Here is a 21,892-nt window from a genome sequence, read left to right on the forward strand (position 1 = left end):
AGCAGCCCCGGCCTTGCACGCCGGCTCCCCCCGGGCTGCTCCCGCCAGGCTGGGCCCCCGCTCGGCTCCGCTCGCAGGTCCGATCTGTGGGGCCGGGGCGCTTTCCCCAGCCCGCCAGGCTCCTTCAGGACCAGCCCCACGGCGCGTCCCTGAGCCACACAGACATGGTCTGCCATGGGGCTGTGCCCCGAACCTGCCCATGCTGTGTGCCCGGAGACCCCGTGGGGCTGTGCCCCGAACCCTGCCCGTGCTGTGCCCGGAGCCCCCCATGGGGCTGTGCCCCGAACCCTGCCCGTGCTGTGTGCCCGGAGCCCCCGTGGGGCTGTGCCCCGAACCTGCCCGTGCTGTGCCCGGAGCCCCCGTGGGGCTGTGCCCCGAACCTGCCCGTGCTGTGTGCCCGGAGCCCCTGTGGGGCTGTGCCCCGAACCTGCCCATGCTGTGTGCCTGGAGCCCCTGTGGGGCTGTGCCCCGAACCCTGCCTGTGCTGTGTGCCCGGAGCCCCTGTGGGGCTGTGCCCCGAACCTGCCCATGCTGTGTGCCTGGAGCCCCTGTGGGGCTGTGCCCCGAACCCTGCCCGCGCTGTGCCCGGAGCCCCTGTGGGGCTGTGCCCCGAACCCTGCTCGCGCTGTGCCCGGAGCCTCCGTGGGGCTGTGCCCCACCTCCTGTATGACCAGGTGTCCATTGGGGACCTTGTGGTTCTATTCAGCCCCTCCCCAAAGCCAACATGGGTGAGCCAGGAACACGCAAAGGGGACCCGCCTACAGGCAAATGAGCCAGGGAAGGGGCAGGGTGTGGGGCCAGGCACAGGACGGCTTGGGCACAGCGCCGGGGGAGGGGCAGGTGTCTCAGGCTGCGGGGAGGCCCCGGGCCCTGCACCCCTGTGATGTAGGGGGGGGGGTGTCTGCCCTGTGACCCGGGTGGGGGTGTGAGATGGTGCATTGGGGTCCCCGCCTCCTGCACCCCCGGAATGGCACGAACAGACTCCCCCAGCCGGTAGAACAGGGAGTTTATTGTCTCCCCAGGATACAGCCCAGCACAGATGTCACCAGGTCACAGGGCAGGCCTAGGATGCCTCAGCCCCCCTTGAGATGGGGGGGTCTCGGCTTCTAAACCCCCCAGCCTGTTGCTGAGGCTGCTTCCTCCATGCTCCCAGACAGAAACTAACTCACCCTCCTCCAGCCCTGCCCCCCAGCCAGGGCAGCATCCACCTTCCTTTGTTCCTCTCCATGGGGGGTGTCTGGCCCTACTGGTTTGCATAGTGACTCATCCTGTTTTGCTGGGTCGTGGTACCCACGGCAGCCAGTGGGGGTTCCCCCAGAGCCAGCAGCATAGAAACCAGCCAGGTACCCCCACTACGTCACAGGGTGTGATAGTGGGGGGGGTCTGCTCTGTGACCCAGGGTCCCCCTGGCTGCAGGTGGGGGTGTGACAGTGGGGGGGGGGTCTGCTCTGTGACCCAGGGTCCCCCTGGCTGCGGGTGGGGGTGCAATAGTGGGGGGGTCTGCTCTGTGACCCGGGGTCCCCCCTGGCTGTGGGAGGGGTGTGACAGTGGGGGGGTCTGCTCTGTGACCCGGGGTCCCCCCTGGCTGTGGGGGGGTGTGACAGTGGGGGGGGGCTGCGCTGTGACCCGGGATCCCCCTGGCTGTGGGGGGGGTGTGACAGTGGGGGGTCTGCTCAGGACCCAGCCCGGGGGGGGCGGTGCAGGACGGCTGGGGCCCAGCGCCCGGGGGGGGCGGGTGCAGGACGGCTGGGGCCCAGCGCCCGGGGGGGGGCGGTGCAGGACGGCTGGGGCCCAGCGCCCGGGGGGGGCGGTGCAGGACGGCTGGGGCCCAGCGCCCGGGGGGGGGCGGTGCAGGACGGCTGGGGCCCAGCGCCCGGGGGGGGGCGGTGCAGGACGGCTGGGGCCCAGCGCCCGGGGGGGGCGGGTGCAGGACGGCTGGGGCCCAGCGCCCGGGGGGGGCGGTGCAGGACAGCTGGGGCCCAGCGCCCGGGGGGGGGCGGGTGCAGGACGGCTGGGGCCCAGCGCCCGGGGGGGGGCGGTGCAGGACGGCTGGGGCCCAGCGCCCGGGGGGGGGCGGGTGCAGGACGGCTGGTGCCCAGCGCCGGGGGGGTGCTCTGAGCTCAGCTCGGCTGCTCTCTCTCCAGCAGCGGGGGAGGCCTGGGGGCTCCGGATGGACCTGTGTGGCCCCCAGGCGCACGGCGCCCTGCTGCGGCTGCAGGACTCGGAGCTGCGCCTGCTGGAGCTGATGAAGAAGTGGATGGCGCAGCGCGCCAAGAGCGACCGGGAGTACGCGGCCCTGCTCCACGCCATGTTCAGCCAGCTGGAGAAGCAGGAGGGCCAGGCCCAGGCCCGGCCGGGAGACTACAAAAGCCAGATCAGCGAGGTAGGGAGCCCGGCCCCCAGCCGTCCCCAGCGCCTGCGGCCTCCGCTAGACATGGGAGGGGCTGGAGCCGAATAGGTCCCTGGAAGCACGGCACCTGGGCTGGCTCAGTCTCGGGGCTCGGGCTGCGGGTTTCACCGGGACTCGGGCTGCGGGTTTCACCGGGACTCGGGCTGCAGGTTTCACCGGGCTCGGGCTGCGGGTTTCACCGGGGCTCGGGCTGCGGGTTTCACCGGGACTCGGGCTGCGGGTTTCACCGGGACTCGGGCTGCAGGTTTCACCGGGGCTCGGGCTGCGGGTTTCACTGGGACTCGGGCTGCGGGTTTCACCGGGACTCGGGCTGCAGGTTTCACCGGGCTCGGGCTGCGGGTTTCACCGGGACTCGGGCTGCGGGTTTCACCGGGACTCGGGCTGCGGGTTTCACCGGGCTCGGGCTGCGGGTTTCACCGGGACTCGGGCTGCAGGTTTCACCGGGCTCGGGCTGCGGGTTTCACCGGGGCTCGGGCTGCGGGTTTCACCGGGACTCGGGCTGCGGGTTTCACCGGGACTCGGGCTGTGGGTTTCACCGGGACTCGGGCTGCGGGTTTCACCGGGACTCGGGCTGTGGGTTTCACCGGGACTCGGGCTGCGGGTTTCACCGGGACTCGGGCTGTGGGTTTCACCGGGACTCGGGCTGCGGGTTTCACCGGGACTCGGGCTGCGGGTTTCACCGGGCTCGGGCTGCGGGTTTCACCAGGACTCGGGCTGCGGGTTTCACCGGGCTCGGGCTGCGGGTTTCACCGGGGCTCGGGCTGCGGGTTTCACCGGGACTCGGGCTGCGGGTTTCACCGGGGCTCGGGCTGCCCGTTTCACCGGGCTCGGGCTGCGGGTTTCACCGGGACTCGGGCTGCCCGTTTCACCGGGCTCGGGCTGCGGGTTTCACCGGGACTCGGGCTGCGGGTTTCACCGGGGCTCGGGCTGCGGGTTTCACCGGGGCTCGGGCTGCGGGTTTCACCGGGGCTCGGGCTGCGGGTTTCACCGGGACTCGGGCTGCGGGTTTCACCGGGGCTCGGGCTGCCCGTTTCACTGGGACTCGGGCTGCCCGTTTCACCGGGGACAGGCTGCGGGTTTCACCGGGACTCGGGCTGCGGGTTTCACCGGGACTCGGGCTGCCCGTTTCACTGGGACTCGGGCTGCCCGTTTCACCGGGGACGGGCTACGGGTTTCACCGGGGCTCGGGCTGCCCGTTTCACTGGGACTCGGGCTGCCCGTTTCACCGGGGACGGGCTGCGGGTTTCACCGGGACTCGGGCTGCGGGTTTCACCGGGACTCGGGCTGCCCGTTTCACTGGGACTCGGGCTGCGGGTTTCACCGGGCTCGGGCTGCGGGTTTCACCGGGACTCGGGCTGCGGGTTTCACCGGGCTCGGGCTGCGGGTTTCACCGGGGCTCGGGCTGCGGGTTTCACCGGGACTCGGGCTGCCCGTTTCACCGGGCTCGGGCTGCGGGTTTCACCGGGACTCGGGCTGCGGGTTTCACCGGGGCTCGGGCTGCGGGTTTCACCGGGGCTCGGGCTGCGGGTTTCACCGGGGCTCGGGCTGCGGGTTTCACCGGGGCTCGGGCTGCGGGTTTCACCGGGGCTCGGGCTGCGGGTTTCACCGGGACTCGGGCTGCGGGTTTCACCGGGGCTCGGGCTGCCCGTTTCACTGGGACTCGGGCTGCCCGTTTCACCGGGGACAGGCTGCGGGTTTCACCGGGACTCGGGCTGCGGGTTTCACCGGGACTCGGGCTGCCCGTTTCACTGGGACTCGGGCTGCGGGTTTCACCGGGGACGGGCTGCGGGTTTCACCGGGACTCGGGCTGCGGGTTTCACCGGGCTCGGGCTGCGGGTTTCACCGGGGCTCGGGCTGCGGGTTTCACCGGGACTCGGGCTGCCCGTTTCACCGGGCTCGGGCTGCGGGTTTCACCGGGACTCGGGCTGCGGGTTTCACCGGGACTCGGGCTGCGGGTTTCACCGGGGCTCGGGCTGCGGGTTTCACCGGGGCTCGGGCTGCGGGTTTCACCGGGACTCGGGCTGCGGGTTTCACCGGGGCTCGGGCTGCCCGTTTCACCGGGGCTCGGGCTGCCCGTTTCACTGGGACTCGGGCTGCCCGTTTCACCGGGGACGGGCTGCGGGTTTCACCGGGACTCGGGCTGCGGGTTTCACCGGGGCTCGGGCTGCCCGTTTCACCGGGCTCGGGCTGCGGGTTTCACCGGGACTTGGGCTGCCCGTTTCACCGGGCTCGGGCTGCGGGTTTCACCGGGGCTCGGGCTGCGGGTTTCACCGGGGCTCGGGCTGCGGGTTTCACCGGGGCTCGGGCTGCGGGTTTCACCGGGACTCGGGCTGCGGGTTTCACTGGGACTCGGGCTGCCCGTTTCACCGGGGACGGGCTGCGGGTTTCACCGGGACTCGGGCTGCGGGTTTCACCGGGACTCGGGCTGCCCGTTTCACTGGGACTCGGGCTGCCCGTTTCACCGGGGACGGGCTACGGGTTTCACCGGGGCTCGGGCTGCCCGTTTCACTGGGACTCGGGCTGCCCGTTTCACCGGGGACGGGCTGCGGGTTTCACCGGGACTCGGGCTGCGGGTTTCACCGGGACTCGGGCTGCCCGTTTCACTGGGACTCGGGCTGCGGGTTTCACCGGGCTCGGGCTGCGGGTTTCACCGGGACTCGGGCTGCGGGTTTCACCGGGGCTCGGGCTGCGGGTTTCACCGGGACTCGGGCTGCCCGTTTCACCGGGCTCGGGCTGCGGGTTTTACCGGGGCTCGGGCTGCGGGTTTCACCGGGGCTCGGGCTGCGGGTTTCACCGGGGCTCGGGCTGCGGGTTTCACCGGGGCTCGGGCTGCGGGTTTCACCGGGGCTCGGGCTGCGGGTTTCACCGGGACTCGGGCTGCGGGTTTCACCGGGGCTCGGGCTGCCCGTTTCACTGGGACTCGGGCTGCCCGTTTCACCGGGGACGGGCTGCGGGTTTCACCGGGACTCGGGCTGCGGGTTTCACCGGGACTCGGGCTGCCCGTTTCACCGGGGCTCGGGCTGCCCATTTCACCGGGGCTCGGGCTGCGGGTTTCACCGGGACTCGGGCTGCGGGTTTCACCGGGACTCGGGCTGCGGGTTTCACCGGGGCTCGGGCTGCGGGTTTCACCGGGACTCGGGCTGCGGGTTTCACCGGGGCTCGGGCTGCCCGTTTCACTGGGACTCGGGCTGCCCGTTTCACCGGGGACGGGCTGCGGGTTTCACCGGGACTCGGGCTGCGGGTTTCACCGGGACTCGGGCTGCCCGTTTCACTGGGACTCGGGCTGCCCGTTTCACCGGGGCTCGGGCTGCGGGTTTCACCGGGACTCGGGCTGCGGGTTTCACCGGGACTCGGGCTGCGGGTTTCACCGGGGCTCGGGCTGCGGGTTTCACCGGGGCTCGGGCTGCGGGTTTCACCGGGGCTCGGGCTGCGGGTTTCACCGGGGCTCGGGCTGCCCGTTTCACTGGGACTCGGGCTGCCCGTTTCACCGGGGACGGGCTGCGGGTTTCACCGGGACTCGGGCTGCGGGTTTCACCGGGACTCGGGCTGCCCGTTTCACTGGGACTCGGGCTGCCCGTTTCACCGGGGACGGGCTACGGGTTTCACCGGGGCTCGGGCTGCCCGTTTCACTGGGACTCGGGCTGCCCGTTTCACCGGGGACGGGCTGCGGGTTTCACCGGGACTCGGGCTGCGGGTTTCACCGGGACTCGGGCTGCCCGTTTCACTGGGATTCGGGTTGCGAGTTTCACCGGGCTCGGGCTGCGGGTTTCACCGGGACTCGGGCTGCGGGTTTCACCGGGCTCGGGCTGCGGGTTTCACTGGGACTGGGGCTGCGGGTTTCACTGGGCTCGGGCTGCGGGTTTCACTGGGACTCGGGCTGCGGGTTTCACCGGGGCTCGGGCTGCGGGTTTCACCGGGGCTCGGGCTGCGGGTTTCACCGGGACTCGGGCTGCGGGTTTCACCGGGACTCGGGCTGCGGGTTTCACCGGGCTCGGGCTGCGGGTTTCACCGGGACTCGGGCTGCGGGTTTCACCGGGCTCGGGCTGCGGGTTTCACCGGGACTCGGGCTGCGGGTTTCACCGGGACTCGGGCTACGGGTTTCACTGGGACTCGGGCTGCGGGTTTCACCGGGACTGGGGCTGCGGGTTTCACCGGGACTCGGGCTGCGGGTTTCACTGGGACTCGGGCTGCGGGTTTCACCGGGACTCGGGCTGCCCGTTTCACCGGGACTCGGGCTGCGGGTTTCACCGGGACTCGGGCTGCGGGTTTCACCGGGCTCGGGCTGCGGGTTTCACCGGGCTCGGGCTGCGGGTTTCACTGGGACTCGGGCTGCGGGTTTCACCGGGACTCGGGCTGCGGGTTTCACTGGGACTCGGGCTGCGGGTTTCACCGGGACTCGGGCTGCGGGTTTCACCGGGGCTCCGGCTGTGGCAGGAGAGGGTGAGCCTGACTTTTCAAGAATGCTCTAGCCATGGGCCCTGACTTCACAGCCCAGGCCCTGTGTGGCAGCTGGGCCAGGGCCCCCAGTCACAGCCCCCGCCTACCTGCCGCCCCGCCGGGCCCTGGGCTTTGCAGCACCCGCAGGACGGCACATGGCGCAGGAGGCAGATCAAGGAGCCCTAGTGGGGCCAAAGGGCTCCCCGCCGCGCCCAACGCCCCACCCAGAGCCCAGGAGGAGCCTGTCGTGGCCTCCGCTGAGAGTTGCCCAGACCCCTCCAGCGCACGAGGGGCGCAGAGCCGCACGGTTAGCGTTGGGCACCCTGCCCTGCAGGGGTTAGTCCAGGCAGACGGGCAGACAAGCTAGCGGGCAGGCAGGCAGATGACAGCTGTGTCTTGCCCCGTGCCCCGGGCAGGCCCCACGACCCACAAGGGGGCATCCGGCATTCGGGAGAGGCCTTGCGGGACACTTCAGGACGCCTCCTATGTAGGTGCCCCCCCCCGGGCTCTCTGTGCCACGGCCAGCCCGCACCAAGAGGGCCAGGGCAAAGCTCCGCTCACCCCCAGATCCAGCTGGGTGCCTGGGGTCTCCTCAGGCTCCCAGTAAAACACCCCCCGGCTCCCCCATTGCCCTGCCTGGGGCTCCCTTATACTCTGCCACCCCAGCTCTTCTGCTTCCACACAACAGCTTCCCCCACACACTCAGCCCCCCAACAGCTCCCAGCCCCCGAGCTCATAGCACCCTGACACTCCTGGCCCCTGACTCCCGCTCTCGTGGCCCCTGACTCCCGCTCTCGTGGCCCCTGACTCTCGTGGCCCCTGACTCCCGCTCTCGTGGCCCCTGACTCTCGTGGCCCCTGACTCCCGCTCTTGTGGCCCCTGACTCTCGTGGCCCCTGACACTCATGGCCCCTGACTCCCGCTCTCGTGGCCCCTGACACTCATGGCCCCTGACTCCCGCTCTCGTGGCCCCTGACTCTCGTGGCCCCTGACACTCATGGCCCCTGACTCCCGCTCTCGTGGCCCCTGACTCCCGCTCTCGTGGCCCCTGACTCTCGTGGCCCCTGACACTCATGGCCCCTGACTCCCGCTCTCGTGGCCCCTGACACTCATGGCCCCTGACTCCCGCTCTCGTGGCCCCTGACTCTCGTGGCCCCTGACTCCCGCTCTCGTGGCCCCTGACTCTCGTGGCCCCTGACTCCCGCTCTCGTGGCCCCTGACTCTTGTAGCCCCTGACTCCCGCTCTCGTGGCCCCTGACTCTCGTGGCCCCTGACTCTCGTGCAGTCCTGGTGGGTGCTGGCGAGCCAGACGGAGGTGCTGAGTCAGATCTTGCGGCGCCATGCGGAGGACCTGGCCGCCGGGCCCCTGCACAAGCTGAGCCTGCTGATCCGGGACAAGCAGCAGCTGCGCAAGGCCTACAGCGAGCAGTGGCAGCAGCTGAGCCAGGACTACACTAGGGTAGGAGGCGCCCGGCCTGCCCCACAGCCCCCGGCAACCCCGCCCCCAGGGCTGCTGCAGGCGCCGGCCTGCCCCACAGACCCGCCCCCAGGGCTGCTGCAGGCGCCGGCCTGCCCCACAGACCCGCCCCCAGGGCTGCTGCAGGCACCGGCCTGCCCCACAGACCCGCCCCCAGGGCTGCTGCAGGCGCCGGCCTGCCCCACAGACCCGCCCCCAGGGCTGCTGCAGGCGCCGGCCTGCCCCACAGACCCGCCCCCAGGGCTGCTGCAGGCACCGGCCTGCCCCACAGACCCGCCCCCAGGGCTGCTGCAGGCGCCCGGCCTGCCCCACAGACCCGCCTCCAGGGCTGCTGCAGGCACCGGCCTGCCCCACAGACCCGCCCCCAGGGCTGCTGCAGGCGCCCGGCCTGCCCCACAGACCCGCCCCCAGGGCTGCTGCAGGCGCCGGCCTGCCCCACAGACCCGCCCCAGGGCTGCTGCAGGCGCCGGCCTGCCCCACAGACCCGCCCCCAGGGCTGCTGCAGGCGCCGGCCTGCCCCACAGACCCGCCCCCAGGGCTGCTGCAGGCGCCGGCCTGCCCCACAGACCCGCCCCCAGGGCTGCTGCAGGCGCCGGCCTGCCCCACAGACCCGCCTCCAGGGCTGCTGCAGGCGCCGGCCTGCCCCACAGACCCGCCCCCAGGGCTGCTGCAGGCGCCCGGCCTGCCCCACAGACCCACCCCCAGGGCTGCTGCAGGCGCCGGCCTGCCCCACAGACCCGCCCCCAGGGCTGCTGCAGGCGCCGGCCTGCCCCACAGACCCGCCCCCAGGGCTGCTGCAGGCGCCGGCCTGCCCCACAGACCCGCCCCAGGGCTGCTGCAGGCGCCGGCCTGCCCCACAGACCCGCCCCCAGGGCTGCTGCAGGCGCTGGCCTGCCCCACAGACCCGCCCCCAGGGCTGCTGCAGGCGCCGGCCTGCCCCACAGACCCGCCCCCAGGGCTGCTGCAGGCGCCCGGCCTGACCCACAGACCCGCCCCCAGGGCTGCTGCAGGCGCCGGCCTGCCCCACAGACCCGCCCCCAGGGCTGCTGCAGGCGCCCGGCCTGCCCCACAGACCCGCCCCCAGGCCCTGCTCCGTCGTGGCTCAGGTGTTTCCACTCATGGGAGACGCCCTGCCCTGGGGGTAGCTGGGCTGGCAGCCTCCTTCCCTGTTGCCCGCAGAGCCCAGCCAGGCCTGGGATACCCAGCCTCTGCCCCAGGCAGCCCCTCGCCCCGGCTCTGCCCCCACCCGCAGCCAGACGGACTCTGGGGCGGAACAGAAGGGTTATTGGCTGCCAGGGACACAGCGTAGCTCAGGCTTGTCACAGGAACCAGGAGCCGCCAGTGCAGCCCGTCTTGGCCCCGGTTCCCCCGCCCCCGGCCAGCCAAAACCTAACTCCCCCTCCCAGCCACTGCTCCGGCCCCCAGGCAGCCCCCCCCCGCTTCGTCCTGCTTCCAGGCCCAAGGTGCTATCTGCGCTTACCTGGGCCTCAGGCCGTGAGACTGAACACACTGCCCCAGTGCAGGGCCCGGCCTCCCCTCCTCGTGCGCAGTGCCCAGGGAAACCGAGGCACGCACCCAGAGTTACTCCAGAACAGCCCAGGACAATAGAATCTCACACACTCAACAAAGCAAACCGGGCCCGGGGGGGCGCCAGGAACCCCAGCCCCCCAAGGCCCATGCCCTGCCCACGTGGGGGGGGGCGGGAACCCCAGCCCCCCAAGGCCCATGCCCTGCCCGCGCGGGGGGGGGGGGGCGCCAGGAACCCCAGCCCCCCAAGGCCCATGCCCTGCCCACGTGGGGGGGGGCGGGAACCCCAGCCCCCCAAGGCCCATGCCCTGCCCGCGCGGGGGGGGGGGGGCGCCAGGAACCCCAGCCCCCCAAGGCCCATGCCCTGCCCACGTGGGGGGGGGCGGGAACCCCAGCCCCCCAAGGCCCATGCCCTGCCCACGTGGGGGGGGGGCGGGAACCCCAGCCCCCCAAGGCCCATGCCCTGCCCACGTGCGGGGGGGGGGCGGGAACCCCAGCCCCCCAAGGCCCATGCCCTGCCCACGTGGGGGGGGGGCGGGAACCCCAGCCCCCCAAGGCCCATGCCCTGCCCCCGCGGGGGGGGGGCGCCGGGACTGGCTCTGTGTCTTGCTCACAGACCAGCCAGCAGGAGCTGGAGAAGCTGAAGTCTCAGTACCGGAGTCTGGCCCGGGACAGCGCCCAGGCCAAGCGCAAGTTCCAGGAGGCCAGCAAAGGTGGGTGCCTGAGCCCAGGTTCCCTGCAGAACCCCACGGCCCCGCCCCACGCAGCCTGCTCTGCTGCCTGGAACCCACTGGGCTGGGCTCCCTTCCTCAGCCACCGTGGGGCTGGGAGTGGGGCTGGAGCGTGGAACTAGATGTGGGGCTGGAGAGTGGGGCTGCGCTTCAGGGCTGGGGCTGGGTGTGGGGCTAGGTGTGGGGCTGGGGCTGGGTGTGGGGCTGGGCGTGGGGCTGGGGCTAGGTGTGGGGCTGGGCATGGGGCTGGGGCTGGGTGTGGGGCTGGGCGTGGGGCTGGGGCTAGGTGTGGGGTTGGGCATGGGGCTGGAGTGTGGAACTAGATGTGGGGCTGGAGAGTGGGGCTGCGCTTCAGGGCTGGGCATGGGGCTGGGGCTGGGGCTAGGTGTGGGGCGTGGGGCTGGGGCTGGGGCTGGGTGTGGGGCTGGGTGTGGGGCTGGCGTGGGGCTGGGGCTGGGTGTGGGGCTGGGCATGGGGCTGGGGCTGGGTGTGGGGCTAGGCGTGGGGCTGGGGCTGGGTGTGGGGCTGGGCGTGGGGCTGGGGCTGGGTGTGGGGCTAGGCGTGGGGCTGGGGCTGGGCGTGGGGCTGGCGTGGGGCCTCCCCAGGCTCCGCCCCCGGCCCCCCAGCTGCGGCTCTCGCGCAGACAAGGAGCGGGAGCGGGCGAAGGAGCGGTACGTGCGGAGCCTGTGGAAGCTCTACGCCCTGCACAACCAGTACGTGCTGGCGCTGCGAGCCGCCGAGCTGCACCACACGCTGCACTTCCAGCGGGCGCTGCCCGGCCTGCACCGCTCCCTGCACGGCCTGCAGACCGAGATGGCGCTCGTCCTGTAAGAGCCCGAGCCTGGCACGGGAACCCCCGCCCCCCTCCACCCCCCGGCAGCCCCGCCCCCCCGGCAGCCCTGCCCCCCCCGGCACCCTCCACCCCCCGGCACCCCGCCCCCCCCGGCAGCCCCGCCCCCCCCGGCACCCTCCACCCCCCGGCAGCCCCACCCCTCCCGGCACCCTCCACCCCCCCGGCAGCCCGCCCCCCCCCGGCACCCTCCACCCCCGGCACCCCCCCCGGCAGCCCCGCCCCCCAGCACCCCCCCCGGCAGCCCCGCCCCCCCCGGCACCCTGCACCCCCCCGGCACCCCCGCCCCCCCCGGCACCCTCCGCCCCCCGGCACCCCCGGCACCCTTCACCCCCCCGGCAGCCCCGCCCCCCCCGGCACCCTCCACCCCCTGGCACCCCCGCCACCCTGCACCCCCCCGGCACCCCGCCCCCCCCGGCACCCTCGCCCCCCCGGCACCCTCCGCCCCCCGGCACCCCGCCCCCCCCGCACCCCCGGCACCCTGCACCCCCCCGGCAGCCCCGCCCCCCCCGGCACCCTCCACCCCCTGGCACCCCCGCCACCCTGCACCCCCCCGGCACCCCGCCCCCCCCGGCACCCCGCCCCCCCCGGCACCCTCCACCCCCGGCACCCCCCCGGCAGCCCCACCCCTCCCGGCACCCTCCACCCCCCGGCAGCCCGCCCCCCCCGGCACCCTCCACCCCAGCACCCCCCCGGCACCCCCCCCGGCAGCCCGCCCCCCCGGCCACCCGCCCCCCCGGCAGCCCCGCCCCCCCGGCAGCCCCGGCCCCCACCGACACCCTCTACTCGCTGGCACTCCCCCGCTGGCACCCCCTGCTGCTGCACCCCCCCGCTGGCACCCCTGCTGCTGGCAATCCCCCCCCCCACCTCTTGCACCCTCAGCCCCTGCCACTCATGCGAGGCCCAGGAGCTTGGGGCGGGGGGCTCTAGCAGGGCCCTGAGAGGCGTCATGGTGTCCGCACGTGCCAGGGATGCTGCCCTCAGGACCATGGCCGCTGTGCGGGGGAGCAGCCGGCTGCCAGGTGTGCGCACCCCCGTGGTGCAGGGGTTGTGTTCACTTTGTGTGTGGTGTGGTAGCTGACTCGACTGTCTTGTGCTGCTCTGTGGTAGCTCTGTGCGTGCCTCAGTTTCCCTGGCACTGCACAGGTGCCCGGCTGGGGATGGGAGTGTGGGGGTGACTCTCCCTGCGGGAGGCTCAATGTCTCTGGCTGTCCTGGAACCTGAGCCTGGGGGGGGCACAGCCAGGTGACCCCGAGCAAGGGGGCGGGGATCCTTGCTGGGTCTGGGCTGGCGGAGGATGCAGGGGGGCGCTGGGCCCCCTGTCTCAGGGCGCGGGGGAGCCCCCGGGCCAGAGGGGACTCGCAGCCGGCCAGAAGCCCAGAGGGGTCCCTGGGCGCAGCGTGAGGACCCAGGGCTGCCGGACTCATTCCTTGGGGCGAAGGGGGCCCGGGCCCCTCTGACACCCTCCCTCGTCCTCGCCCTGCCGGGACTAACCCTTCCCACGGCCCTGCCAGCCTGGTGCAGCCCGGCCTGCCCTTTGGCTCCCTTCTCCCTTTCTGTGTGGGGAAACTGAGGCACACGCCCCCCCCCCCGGCACAGTACAGCAAAGAGGGAATGTGGCAGCACCCCTCCCCCCAGTGGCATCGCACTGGCTGCGCCTGGCCCCTGGGAGCCAGTGACCCCTCTGGGCTCCCGGCCGGCTGCGGGTGGGGGAGGGCCCGGGGCTCCCCACACACCCGGCAAGCTGGGCCCAGGCCGGTGGGGCGGGGAGTCCAGCTGCCCGTGGCTGTGCCCGCAGGAAGGAGATCCTGCAGGAGTACGCTGACGTCACCAGCTGGTGCAGGAGGAGGTGGGCTCCGTGCACCAGGAGATCACGGGCGCCATCCAGGCCATCGACCCGGCGGCGGAGTACGACAGCTTCCTCCAGCAGCACAGGTCCGGCCCCCGCCCCGCGGCCCCCCGCGCCTGCCCCCCCGCGGAGCCGCGCTGGCCCAGCCCTGACACTGTCCCCCCAGGTGTGCCAGCGACATCCGGCCCCGGTGGCCTTCGACGAGAGCCTGCTGGACGAGGGCGAGGGCCTGGACCCCGGGCAGCTGCAGCTGAACGAACTGACGATCGAGAGCGTGCAGCACGCGTGTGTACAGGCCAGGGGGCGGGGGGCAGCGGGCATGGGAGGGGGCGGCAGCTGGGCCCTGGCGGCCCCCGGCTGGCTCCCCACTGCCCGGGGGGTGTCAGGCCCGGCCCTGGCCCTGGGGGCCCCCAGCTGGCTCCCACTGCCCTGGGGGTGTCAGGCCCGGCCCTGGCCCTGGGGTCCCCCAGCTGGCTCCCCACTGCCCGGGGGGTGTCAGGCCCAGCCCTGGCCCTGGGGTCCCCCAGCTGGCTCCCCACTGCCCTGGGGGTGTCAGGCCCGGCCCTGGCCCTGGGGTCCCCCAGCTGGCTCCCCACTGCCCGGGGGGGTGTCAGGCCCAGCCCTGGCCCTGGGGTCCCCCAGCTGGCTCCCCACTGCCCTGGGGGTGTCAGGCCCAGCCCTAGCCCTGGCGGCCCCCGGCTGGCTCCCCGCGGCCCCCGGCTGGCTCCCCACTGCCCTGGGGGTGTCAGGCCCGGCCCTGGCCCTGGGGGCCCCTCGGCTGGCTCCCCACTGCCCTGGGGGTGTCAGGCCCGGCCCTGGCCCTGGGGGCCCCCGGCTGGCTCCCCACTGCCCTGGGGGTGTCAGGCCCAGCCCTAGCCCTGGCGGCCCCGGCTGGCTCCCCGCTGCCCTGGGGGTGTCAGGCCCAGCCCTGGCCCTGGGGTCCCCGGCTGGCTCCCCGTCCCCGGGGGTGTCAGGCCCGGCCCTGGCCCTGGGGGCCCCCAGCTGGCTCCCCGTTCCCCCGGGGGTGTCAGGCCCGGCCCTGGCCCTGGGGGCCCCCGGCTGGCTCCCCACTGCCCTGGGGGTGTCAGGCCCAGCCCTGCCCTGGGGGCCCCCGGCTGGCTCCCCACTGCCCTGCTAGCTGGTGTCTCTTGCAGGCTGACGGCCGTGGACGAGGACCTGGCTGCTGCCACAGAGAGCATGAGCAGCAAAGAGCAACACGTCCAGGAGCTGCAGGCTGAGCTGCTGGGCGAGGAGAGGAGCCTGGGGCCCCGGAGCGGTGAGGGAAGGGGGGACTCTGGGGAGTGGCAGGGGCCAAGGAGCAGCAAGGCCCTGGGAGGCAGGGGGAGAGCGGAGGGGGAGCGGGGGGGCCGGGTCTGGGCGGAGGGGAGGGGGCCGGGCGGAGGGGTAGCGGGGGGGCCAGGTCTGGGCGGAGGGGGAGGGACCGGGCGGAGGGGGGAGCGGGGGGGCCAGGTCTGGGCGGAGTGGAGGGGGCCGGGCGGAGAGGTAGCGGGGGGGGCCAGGTCTGGGCGGAGGGGAGGGGGCCGGCGGAGGGGTAGCGGGGGGGCCAGGTCTGGGCGGAGGGGGAGGGACCGGGCGGAGGGGGAGCGGGGGGGCCAGGTCTGGGCGGAGGGGAGGGGGCCGGGCGGAGAGGTAGCGGGGGGGGCCGGGTCTGGGCGGAGGGGAGTGGGCCGGGCGGAGGGAGAGCGGGGGGGCCAGGTCTGGGCGGAGTGGAGGGGGGGCCGGGCAGAGGGGTAGCGGGGGAGCCGGGTCTGGGCGGAGTGGAGGGGGACGGGCGGAGAGGTAGCGGGGGGGGCCAGGTCTGGGCGGAGGGGAGGGGGCCGGGCGGAGGGGTAGCGGGGGGGGACGGGTCTGGGCGGAGGGGTAGTGGGGGGGGCCGGGCGGAGGGGTAGCGGGGGGGGCTGGGTCTGGGCGGAGGGGTAGTGGGGGGGCCGGGCGGAGGGGTAGCGGGGGGGACGGGTCTGGCGGAGGGGTAGCGTGGGGGCAGGGTCTGGGCGGAGTGGAGGGGGGCCGGGTCTGGGTGGAGTGGAGGGGGGCCGGGCGGAGGGGTAGCGGGGGGTCTGGGTCTGGGCGGAGGGGGAGGGACCGGGCGGAGGGGTAGCGGGGGGGCCGGGTCTGGGCGGAGTGGAGGGGGGCCGGGCGGAGGGGTAGCGGGGGGGCCGGGTCTGGGCGGAGTGGAGGGGGGGCCGGGCGGAGGGGGAGCGGGGGGGCTGGGTCTGGGCGGAGGGGTAGTGGGGGGGCCGGGTGGAGGGGTAGCGGGGGGGCCGGGTCTGGGCGGAGGGGTAGTGGGGGGGGCCGGGCGGAGGGGTAGCGGGGGGGACGGGTCTGGGCGGAGGGGTAGTGGGGGGGCCGGGCGGAGGGGTAGCGGGGGGGGACGGGGTCTGGGCGGAGGGGTAGTGGGGGGGCCGGGCGGAGGGGTAGCGGGGGGGGACGGGTCTGGGCGGAGGGGGTAGCGTGGGGGCAGGGTCTGGGCGAGTGGAGGGGGGCCGGGTCTGGGTGGAGTGGAGGGGGGCCGGGCGGAGGGGTAGCGGGGGTGCCGGGTCTGGGCGGAGTGGAGGGGGGCCGGGCGGAGGGGGAGTGGGGGGGGCCGGGTCTGGGCGGAGTGGAGGGGGGGCCGGCGGAGGGGTAGCGGGGGGGCCGGGTCTGGGCGGAGGGGGAGGGACCGGGCAGAGGGGTAGCGGGGGGCCGGGTCTGGGCGGAGGGGAGGGGGCCGGGCGAGGGGGAGCGGGGGGGCCAGGTCCGGGCGGAGGGGGAGCGGGGGGGGGCCGGGTCTGGGCGGAGGGGAGGGGCCGGGCGGAGGGGGAGCGGGGGGGCCGGGTCTGGGCGGAGGGGAGGGGGCCGGGCGGAGGGGGAGCGGGGGGGCCGGGTCTGGGCGGAGGGGGAGGGGGGCCGGGCGGAGGGGTAGCGGGGGGGGCCGGGTCTGGGCGGAGGGGAGGGGGCCCGGGCGGGGGCGGAGCGGGGGGGGCCGGTCGGGGGGGGGGGGCCGGGTCTGGGAGGGGGCGGGGGGCGGGAGGCGGAGGAGGGGGGCCGGGCGGAGGGGGAGCGGGGGGGCCGGGTCTGGGCGGGAGGGGAGGGGGCCGGGCGGAGGGGGAGCGGGGGGGGGGCCCGGGTCTGGGCGGAGGGAGGGGGGGGGGGAGGGGGGAGAGGGGGGGGCCCGGGCGGAGGGGGGAGCGGGGGGGGGGGCCGGGTCTGGGCGGAGGGGAGGGGCCGGGCGGGGGGAGCGGGGGGGCCGGGAGGGGTAGCGGGGGGGCGGGTCTGGGCGGAGGGGAGGGGGCCGGGGCGGAGGGGGGGGAGCGGGGGGGGCCGGGTCTGGGCGGAGGGGAGGGGGCCGGGCGGAGGGGGGAGCGGGGGGGGCCGGGTCTGGCGGAGGGGAGGGGGGCCGGGCGGAGGGGGAGCGGGGGGGGGCCGGGTCTGGGCGGAGGGGAGGGGGGCCGGGCGGAGGGGGGAGCGGGGGGGGCGGGTCTGGGGCGGAGGGGAGGGGGCCGGGCGGAGGGGGAGCGGGGGGGCCGGGCGGAGGGGTAGCGGGGGGGGCCGGGTCTGGGCGGAGGGGAGGGGGGCCCGGGCGGAGGGGTAGCAGGGGGGGCCGGGTCTGGGTGGAGGGGGAGCGGGGGGGGCCGGGTCTGGGTGGAGGGGGAGCGGGGGGGGGGCCGGGTCTGGGCGGAGGGGAGGGGGCCGGGCGGAGGGGGAGCGGGGGGGCCGGGTCTGGGCGGAGGGGAGGGGGCCGGGCGGAGGGGGAGCGGGGGGGCCGGGTCTGGGCGGAGGGGAGGGGCGCGGGCGGAGGGGTAGAGGGGGGGCCCGGGTCTGGGCGGAGGGGAGGGGGCCGGGCGAGAGGGGGAGCGGGGGGGGCGGGGCCGGCTCTGAGATGCGCCTGTTGCTGGCCGGCGCAGGGTTCACCTGCTGGGAGGCGCCAGGCCCTGCAGGAGGCGCAGCAGCAGCTCCAGGTGGCTCTGTGCGCCCAGGCCAAGCTGCAGGCCCAGCGGGGCGGGACCTTCTGCGCCGCACCCTGGACCAGCTGGGCACCAGCGCCCCCCCCCCAGCCCTGCCCCTGCAGGACGACGGGCAGTCCCTGTCCCCCACGGTGAGTGTGCCCCCGTGCCAGCGCCCCCCGCCCTGCCCCCAGCGGCCCCCCCCGCCCTGCCCCCCAGCGCCCCCCCCGCCCTGCCCCCCAGCGCCCCCTCCGCCCTGCCCCCCAGCGCCCCTCCCAGCCCTGCCCCTGCAGGACAACGGGCAGTCCCTGTCCCCCACGGTGAGTGTGCCCCCGTGCCAGCCCCCCCCAGCCCTGCCCCCAGCGGCCCCCCCCAGCCCTGCCCCCCAGCGCCCCCCCCGCCCTGCCCCCCAGCGCCCCTCCCAGCCCTGCCCCTGCAGGACAACGGGCAGTCCCTCTCCCCCACGGTGAGTGTGCCCCCGTGCCAGCGCCCCCCGCCCTGCCCCCAGCGGCCCCCTCCGCCCTGCCCCCCAGCGCCCCCTCCGCCCTGCCCCCCAGCGCCCCCCCCGCCCTGCCCCTGCAGGACGACGGGCAGTCCCTCTCCCCCACGGTGAGTGTGCCCCCGTGCCATCACCCCACTGCCCTGCCCCACCCCACCTCCCAGCACTGCCCCCCACCGTCCTGCTCCCCAGAGTCGTGCCCCCCCTCCCAGCCCTGCCCCCCAGCGCCCCCCCCCGCCCTGCCCCTGCAGGACGACGGGCAGTCCCTCTCCCCCACGGTGAGTGTGCCCCCGTGCCATCACCCCACTGCCCTGCCCCACCCCACCTCCCAGCACTGCCCCCCACCGTCCTGCTCCCCAGAGTCGTGCCCCCCCTCCCAGCCCTGCCCCCCAGTGCCCTGCCCGGCATAGCACCTATCCCTCCCCAGAGCCCCCCCTCACAGCCCTGCCTCACGCCAGCCCCCCCCAGTGCCCCGCCCTGCCCTGCCCAGCTCTGGCCTCGGCCTTGCTCGGAGAAGTGGGTGCTGCTATGTGCTGAGCGCAGCTCCCCCCCCGGCCCTCGGCTCACCCATCTCTGCCCCCGGCAGGAGCCAGAGCCGGAGCGCCCAGGAGCCAGAGCGCTGGAGACCCTCAAGAATCACATCTCGGGCATCTTCCGGCCCAAGTACTCGGTGAGTGCCCCGAGCCACTGCCTGCCCGCCCCGCCCTGCCCCATGTCTCCCCTCCCCCGCCCCGCCCTGCTCTTCCCTCTCTTATCCCCTCCCCCGCCCTGCCCCATGTCTCCCCTCCCCGCCCCGCCCCTACGTCTCCCCTCCCCGCCCCGCCCTGCCCCATGTCTCCCCTCCCCCGCCCCACCCTGCCCCATGTCTCCCCTCCCCCGCCCTGCCCCTACGTCTCCCCTCCCCCGCCCTGCCCTGCCCCTACGTCTCCCCTCCCCCGCCCCGCCCTGCCCCATGTCTCCCCTCCCCCGCCCCCGCCCCTACGTCTCCCCTCCCCTCCCCCACCCTGCTCTTCCCTCTCCTATCCCCTCCCCCGCCCTGCCCCTATGTCTCCCCTCCCCTTCCCCCGCCCTGCCCTTCCCTCTCTTATCCCCTCCCCCGCCCTGCCCCTACGTCTCCCCTCCCCTTCCCCCGCCCTGCCCTTCCCTCTCTTATCCCCTCCCCCGCCCTGCCCCTACGTCTCCCCTCCCCCACCCTTCCCTCTCCTATCCCCTCCCCCGCCCTGCCCTTCCCTCTCCTATCCCCTCCCCCGCCCTGCCCCTATGTCTCCCCTCCCCTTCCCCTGCCCTTCCCTCTCTTATCCCCTCCCCCGCCCTGCCCCTACGTCTCCCCTCCCCCGCCCTTCCCTCTCCTATCCCCTCCCCCGCCCTGCCCCTACGTCTCCCCTCCCCCACCCTGCCCCTATGTCTCCCCTCCCCCACCCCCGCCCCTTCCCTCTCCTATCCCCTCCCCCGCCCTGCCCCGACGTCTCCCCTCCCCCGCCCCGCCCTGTCCCTACATCTCCCCTCCCCTCACCCACCCTGCTCTTCCCTCTCCTATCTCCTCCCCCACCCTGCTCCAATGTCTCCGCTCCCCTCCCCCGCCCTTCCCTCTCCTATCCCCTCCCCCGCCCTGCCCCTATGTCTCCCCTCCCCTTCCCCCGCCCTGCCCTTCCCTCTCTTATCCCCTCCCCCGCCCTGCCCCTAAGTCTCCCCTTCCCTGCCCCATGTCTCCCCTCCCCCTACCTTTCCCCTTTCCTCCCTCCCCTCCCCGCCCTGCCCCATATCTTCCCTCCCCCGCCCTGCCCTTACCTCACCTATCCCTTTCCCTTCCTCACCCCTCCCTACCTCTCCGCTTCCCTCCCCCACACCAGTGCATCCCCTCCCCCCGCCCTACCCACCTCCTTCCTTACCCAGCCCTGCTCCCTCCCCTTCCCACCGCTCCCCCCCGCCCCACTATCTCCCTCCCCCATTGCGCTAAACAACCCACCCATTCCCGCCCCAGTGCCCTGGCCCTCCCCACCCGTCTCCTGAGCCCTCGGTCTGGGGGAGCAGGGCCCGGAGGTCCCGCTGGGCTCGCCCCTGAGCCTGTCTGTCTCCAGCTGCCGCCCCGGTGCCGCTGCTCCCCGAGGTGCAGAAGCCCCTGTGCGAGCAGGCCTGGTACCACGGCGCCATCCCCCGGGCGGAGGTGCAGGAGCTGCTGCTGCAGCGCGGGGACTTCCTGGTGCGGGAGAGCCAGGGCAAGCAGGAGTACGTGCTGAGCGTGCTGTGGGACGGGCAGCCCCGGCACTTCATCATCCAGGCCTGCCAGGTGAGCGGGCCGGGGGCCGGGGCCGGGGGCCGGGCCGGGCGCGGCTTTGCAGGCAGCCCCAGGCCCCAACCTCCCAGGCCTGCTGGGCGCGGGGTGGGGCGCTTTCCTGCTGCTCCCTGAGCCCCGTCGGGCCCTTGTCCCAGCCCCTCGCCAGTGCCTGGTGTGCTGGGCCGGGCCGGGTCTGGGCACCGCTCGGGGCAAATTGCTCAAAACCAGGGCTGGAGACCTTCAAACAGGCCACAAACACCCCTCAGACACCCCATCTCTCCCTGTGCCACAGCCAGCCCTGGGCCTAACACACAGGTGAGGGGCTGTAGAACCCAACCTCAGCTCCCCCGAACGGATCCTCCCGGTCCCAGATCCCCGGTCAGTTTGCACTCTGGCTCTCCCCCACAAGACCTCGCGGGCCGGTCCTTTAGCATCTACACTCGAAAGAGTTATTACCAAGAGAAAGAAAAGCCCGAGAGTCAGGTCGCTAAGGAGAATACGTGACCTGCACCAGTTGCCGAGTTCTGGGCAGGCCTCATCACCGCAAGGTCGTCACAGAGACAAGATCCTTGCCGGTTTTACAAACCCGCGGGAAAGCTTGGTAAGAGCCACAGCGGATCGGATCTGCTTTTGCAGCATGATCCCGTGTGTCAGGTGGTCATGCCCAGAGCAATGAAAATGGTAAAGTTGTCCAGGCCAGCTCTGGCAAGTGTCTGAAATCCAATTAGCACCGAGTTAATTCTCATCCCCCATAGTGTAGGCATCTTGGCCCTTAGCCATGAAAACGTCATGGTGGTGTGCCTCAGTTTCCCTTTCCACACAGCATATTATGGCTGGAAAGAAGTTCCAAGACCAGTTCCAGGCCTTAACTGTGAAATCTCAACATCACAGGGTCCTTTAACAGCCAGTCTGTCCTTGGTACAACTCTTGTCAGGTTCAGTGGTTTTCCAAAGCAGCCCGCGCATTGTCCATGTTTACAGTTCTTGGTGCCGACAGCCCATTGGTTACAAAAGTTAACACGAGTACCCGGGACAGCTCCGTCTCCAGTGGATATCGACGCCACTGGCTGTCAACATGCCACGTCTTTGGCTCCATCCCCTTGTAGTTTTGGCCCTTCAGGTTTAAACTGCAATTTTCCTTTGCCAAAGCAAATTTGGCCCTTCCCCCTTGCCCTGTGGGCTCCAAACCTGAGGTCTCTGGCTTAACCAAGACAAAGGGCTGGCTGGGTGTGTCCTCCCTGTTCACAATGGGCTTGGCGTTTTCATTCTCCCCCCAGTCAGCTGGGTAACAATAACAAGCTGTACATTTACAAAATCTCTGTCCTTTCACCTCCAACCTCTGCTCCCACATGGAACCAGTTAAGTTCCCTGATCAGTTACGAGTGTCCACCGTGTCCAGAGATGGGAGCGTAACCGCCATCTCCTGCATCCTGGGGAGAGTGACACAGCCGTTCTGCTCTGCACACTTGGCTACACTGCCCTTCTCCTGAATCTGAGACACTCACTGTCCACCCTCCTCGGGCACCCGGGAGCAACCCTGTCCCGACCACACTGGCTTCCCAGCAAGCTGGCCACACAGTCACTTGGTTAGCACAAGCCTGCTCCAATCCGCGGGCTGTCTCTGCCTCACCTGGAACAACCCTCAGTCCCTCGGAGACCTCTCCACTGCGCCAAGCACAGCCAGGGCTCTCTTCCCCGTGAGCTTCCTTCACCGCAGCCCCCCCGCCCCTGGCCCTGCTGAGCCCCAAGCAGCTCCTGAGATCCCCTTGCCCCCGAGCCATCTCTGGCCCCTCCGGCGATTCCTAGGCAGCCCCCGCAGGCGGATGCGTGAGACACGAGGCTGGAGATGCCTCCCTCGGGCGAAACACAAGCCTGTCTGATCTCCGGGATCCGGG

General features: G+C 73.7%; 1 protein-coding gene across 1 annotated transcript in view; it reads left to right on the forward strand.

Annotated features, from left to right (window-relative positions):
- Positions 1-21,892, forward strand: part of LOC142825993 (tyrosine-protein kinase Fes/Fps-like) — a 54,394-nt gene that overhangs the window by 4,213 nt on the left and 28,289 nt on the right. Inside the window, 13 exon segments of the mRNA XM_075918397.1 lie at positions 2,145-2,383; positions 8,132-8,305; positions 10,467-10,563; positions 11,225-11,408; positions 13,230-13,261; positions 13,264-13,366; positions 13,447-13,466; positions 13,469-13,565; positions 14,435-14,581; positions 17,203-17,275; positions 17,278-17,376; positions 18,310-18,397; positions 19,802-20,010. Coding sequence (XP_075774512.1) covers positions 2,145-2,383; positions 8,132-8,305; positions 10,467-10,563; positions 11,225-11,408; positions 13,230-13,261; positions 13,264-13,366; positions 13,447-13,466; positions 13,469-13,565; positions 14,435-14,581; positions 17,203-17,275; positions 17,278-17,376; positions 18,310-18,397; positions 19,802-20,010 — 1,562 coding nt within the window.

The sequence above is a fragment of the Pelodiscus sinensis genome, unplaced genomic scaffold (genome assembly GCF_049634645.1).
Source record: "Pelodiscus sinensis isolate JC-2024 unplaced genomic scaffold, ASM4963464v1 ctg127, whole genome shotgun sequence".
Taxonomy (NCBI): Eukaryota; Metazoa; Chordata; order Testudines; family Trionychidae; genus Pelodiscus; species Pelodiscus sinensis.